The following is a 4,713-nucleotide window of genomic DNA, read 5'->3' on the forward strand; positions in this document are numbered from 1 at the left end:
CCAGGGTTTGATGGGGTAGTCTTTTTTTTTTTTTTTTGTATGATTGTTCTTTTTTTAACTAAAACTAGCTTAGAGTGGTCAGCAATCAATTTAAAAATTTTGCACTCTAATGTCTGTGCGTTGGCTCTTCAGGAGGATCCTATCCATTTATTTGAAAGATTGAGTGGAAACCGGTTCCTAAACTACATCTTATAAGATGTAATATCGGAATAGGATTGTGTGATTTATACCACTATATCCTTCGAAACAGTGGCTTGAGACCAACTGTTGACTACAAAAGATGTTCAGTTGACTAAGTGTGATGGAAGTGAAAATACATTGACAGTCTTGATGTACAGAAGCTTTTGAACATTCTTATTCCTTAATTATTTAATGGCTATTACGTGTGTCAGAAAGCTGCACAGTGGTTTAAGACGTGTCTCTTAAAAACACTGAACAAATTCCTCAGTTCTGGTGAGAGCAACATTTCTCTTGTGTGTTACAAAATCATTCTGTTGCCCCTCTTACTCCCCCAAACAGGAATGAAGTGTTAGGCTCTAGACATTTTGTACACCCACGCCGTCTGCCTCTCATACATGATGCACAGAATAAGACTGAATACAGCACCTCAAACATATAGTTGTAGACAAGTGGTAAATATTATCCAGACTTTTTGAAGAGGAGGAGATGAAGTAACACAAAGAGGTTCCAAACACAACTCTTACAATGCTACTGCTTTATAAAAAAGACAAATGGATCTGCTGATTAGCACAGTTTCCATCTACACATTTTCGTAACTCTGGTAGCATTTCTATTAAAGCAAACAGCCATTGAAGATTAAAAGTCTTCTAATAGCTTTTTGTTAATAGACAAACATTCTCTTGATCACAGAGTACCTCAGAGGTATTCAAAAAGTGCTACTGCTATAACCAGGTACAAATGCAAAGAATAGCTCCAGGCCTTAATGGAAAGGATTGAAAGCTAACATAGCTATGTGAGAAGTCATATTAGAGCCCAGAAACGTCTGGACTCCAATCTGAACTTTAAACACAGCCTTTCCTTAGAATACACCACTTTTCTTCCATTTCCTCGTGTCTGAAGAGGACGACAGATGTTCACTTCACAGGAACAACGTATGGGTTGAAGTGTGCAAAAACTGAATATTAATAAGCAAATTCAACTACTAGATCTGACCGAAGCTATTAAAACTTAATAAATAAAACCTATACACACACACCACCACCATCAGAAAGTCAAAGTATACATGCAGTTCTCAACTAGGTGACCAAAAAAAAAATCTTCCATCAGTAAGAAGAATTTTGTAACTACCTGCAGGTAACGTAAACGTTACAAGGTCAGTCAGAAAATAGCAAGCAAAGTCTCCCTTTCGTTGATGAAGAGATGCAGCAATTTCACGACGAATTTGTTCTGTGACCTCTGGACACACCATGGCAGGAATGAACTTCGCTGCCTCTAATGCAACATAACACAGTTACTGCACTCAGTAATATTTCTAGTTAAATATGAAGACTTAGGAGTGATAACCACCAGCGGGCACTATTTTGTTAGCAAGTAATGCAACAGAAGCATAAACATTGGTACCCTAAAAGATTAAATGTTTAGTGACTGTCAATGAATGAATTAAAGTCTCATTTGTCACGTAGCTGATAACATAAAGCTGGTTAAAAACCTCTTTAAATCAAAGTAGTGAATTAACAGGTGACCAATTCCAGCAGGAAAAGGAAAGCAAAAAAAAAAAAAAAAGGTAAGAGCTAGATAACAATAGGAAAATAGGAAATATACCTCAAATCTTATGCATGAGCCCAGTCTACATTTAACAAAGAACTTCACTACCACAGCACAAGACAGTTTCCTACAAAGAATCTTCCCAAACACTATTAAGCTAAGATACTTAAATTTCTCCAGATTCTAATCATCACTGGCAGCAGGAACTCATTCAATGATACAGGGCAAGTGACACGGGGATGACACTGGATATATAAAAAAAGATTAAGACACACATTTTCTCCAGTTAATATCCTAGCAAAGGAAAGTATCACTGTGGCTCAAACACTACTAAACATTTTCACAAATGGTATGTTGAGTAAGTATTCCTAGAAACTGAAACAAAACCAAATAGAAAAATCTGTAAGACAGTATTTCAGCAAATTAACTTGTTTTTAAACGTATAACTCCATCCACCCAGATAGCTATGTAAATAGAACAAAACTACTGATATTAGCCATATATAAATATATACTCTTCTCAAGGCTTTAGCTACATTTGTCTTGCTTCATCTGTTCTTTTTAATTACTCAACCCTACGCATTCCATCATCCTTACGTGCTTCTCAGGCATGCTACTTTTCTCAGGAACACACGCTTTCAGAATTGCATTAAGCATCAAAAGAGGGAAGGAGACAGAATAAAAATTTTGCTCTGACCAGGTGAGGAACTACAAGTCTGAGATGAAGAAAACAGACAAAAAGAGATAACAGAATTACTTATGGGCCTAGTAAGAGGGCAAAGATGGAGGAGGGCAAAGATGGAGGAGGGCAAAGATGGAGGAGGGCAAAGATGGAGGAGGGCAAAGATGGAGGAGGGCAAAGATGGAGGAGGGCAAAGATGGAGGAGGGCAAAGATGGAGGAGGGCAAAGATGGAGGAGGGCAAAGATGGAGGAGGGCAAAGATGGAGGAGGGCAAAGATGGAGGAGGGCAAAGATGGAGGAGGGCAAAGATGGAGGAGGGCAAAGATGGAGGAGGGCAAAGATGGAGGAGGGCAAAGATGGAGGAGGGCAAAGATGGAGGAGGGCAAAGATAACCAGAAGTGAGATGGACCATACAAAAACATACAAGGAAATGGAACACGCAAGAGCAAGGAGACCACAGAGAGGAACCAACCAGTCTATAAAATGGGCAAAGAGTGGAAAAAACGCAGTAATTTTGCAAAGCAAGAAATTTGCCTTTCTCTAGAAAAGAAGCTCCCAATAAAACCAGGGAAGAAAGACCAGGTAGACTTATTCATTAAGAAAAGTCAGAAAAAACTACACTGTCATTGATCTCAGTGTTTTGCTTTCAGGGCATTTCCTCTCCCCCACCCAAAGCACAGGAAACCTCACAATAGCTCACTTCCACCACCAGTGGGGTCAGAACGTGTGCCAAGGCTGCTCATTAAGGAGAAAACTGAACGTCCTCAAGACCACTACATACCTACAGTCTTAAAGTAAACTCGCTTCTTAAGCGGAAACATCAACAAAGGCACAAAGCAGCAACTCATGTATTCTAACAATATTAGCCTCTATCTTCTAGCAAATAAAGGTACATGTCACTGGCTGCTAACAATGGTACAGTTACATAAGGTTCCTATTCAATCTACGCAAGGGCCAAAGTAACTCACCTCCGTAAGCAAAATTGCTAGCATATCTTGTCTCTGAAAGCGTATCGCCAGATGCACAAGTGTGTACCCAACGTCAAAAGCAGAAGGGCGATTTAGCAGGCGTACTTCGTCTGCAGTGAGCTGGCGAGCAATATCTCCTCCTGATGACTTGTAAGCTTCAACAGCAGCTAAATCACCTTCTACAACTCCTGAAGAGAAAAAAAAAAAAAACAATTCATTTTAGCTAGTGAATGAGCCACTCAGATCAAACCACCTCATTTAACACAGTTTACCTCTATCCTGATACAGACCTAACATACGAAGATCAACTACATACCAAGACACTTGCAAATTTTTATTTCTTTTTTTAAACAGGAGACTACAAGATATTTACACTTACCTCACCACCTAGACCATTTCCACTATCCAAACTAGTTGGAAGATATGGCAGATCAAAAGCCAGCTATGAAGTGGTGCAGAGGAGCCTTGATGAAATACCAACATAACATACTCACTAGCGTTTCATTTGATCAGCAGTACTGAGGGAAAGTCATTCATTCATAGTACAGCAATTAGTTTGATTATTATATCTTCCCTTTTAACTTATCTTAAAAACAAACTACTGGATCTAAGAAATAGATCTACTAAAAGGTTTTTGGAATAAAAGTCCTTTTTTTTTTTCCAAATACGGTTTAAAACAGTGTTGGAAGAGGGTACAGAGCACAAAGTTTCTCTTCAGCTCACCATCTCTGCTACTAATTGAACTACGCAGCTATCATTCAGGGTACTCTGTTAAAACCGAATTAAAGAGAAATTACACACACACACTGTGTGTACTTTCTGAAGCAAGATAGGGGGCAGGGGGAACCCTGATTGTCTTCTAGTACCATGCTTTATATCAAGACCAGTCATGCTGAATGCATTCCTTAGCTGCAATTATCAGAATACACAATCAACAAGATGTGGTGGTATTAACAGTATCGGTTCTGGTATTTCCTAAATTTAGAAATTCCTTCAAATATAAAAATCTATTTTAGATACATGTTTCATAAGAGAACAGTGTAATGCTGCATTGAGGAAACAGAAAAGTGATCTTAAAGCCATCTATTAATAGAGAAGTAAATAGAATACTTCTAATTCACTACTGAGAAGCAGCCCTATTTGCAGCAGCTCAAGAACAGGAGAGTAAAAGCACAGATCACAGAAATGAGAAAAACCTCTCTCCTATTTTCCGTAGCTAAACCTCCTTGCCAACTCCTAAGAGTCAGCAGTTGAGCAGAGGCCATGAGGCTGGAAACTGAGACTCAAGTCTATCCTTCACTCAATTTGCTTACCAAGACTCAGAAATTGATCAGAAGGG

General features: G+C 38.9%; 1 protein-coding gene across 1 annotated transcript in view; it reads right to left on the reverse strand.

Annotated features, from left to right (window-relative positions):
* Positions 1-4,713, reverse strand: part of ZRANB1 (zinc finger, RAN-binding domain containing 1) — a 31,321-nt gene that overhangs the window by 13,994 nt on the left and 12,614 nt on the right. Inside the window, 2 exon segments of the mRNA XM_009583599.1 lie at positions 1,309-1,479; positions 3,371-3,562. Of these exon segments, the coding sequence (XP_009581894.1) occupies positions 1,309-1,479; positions 3,371-3,562 (363 nt within the window).

This window comes from Fulmarus glacialis, unplaced genomic scaffold, assembly GCF_000690835.1.
Source record: "Fulmarus glacialis isolate BGI_N327 unplaced genomic scaffold, ASM69083v1 scaffold4648, whole genome shotgun sequence".
NCBI classification, from domain to species: Eukaryota; Metazoa; Chordata; class Aves; order Procellariiformes; family Procellariidae; genus Fulmarus; species Fulmarus glacialis.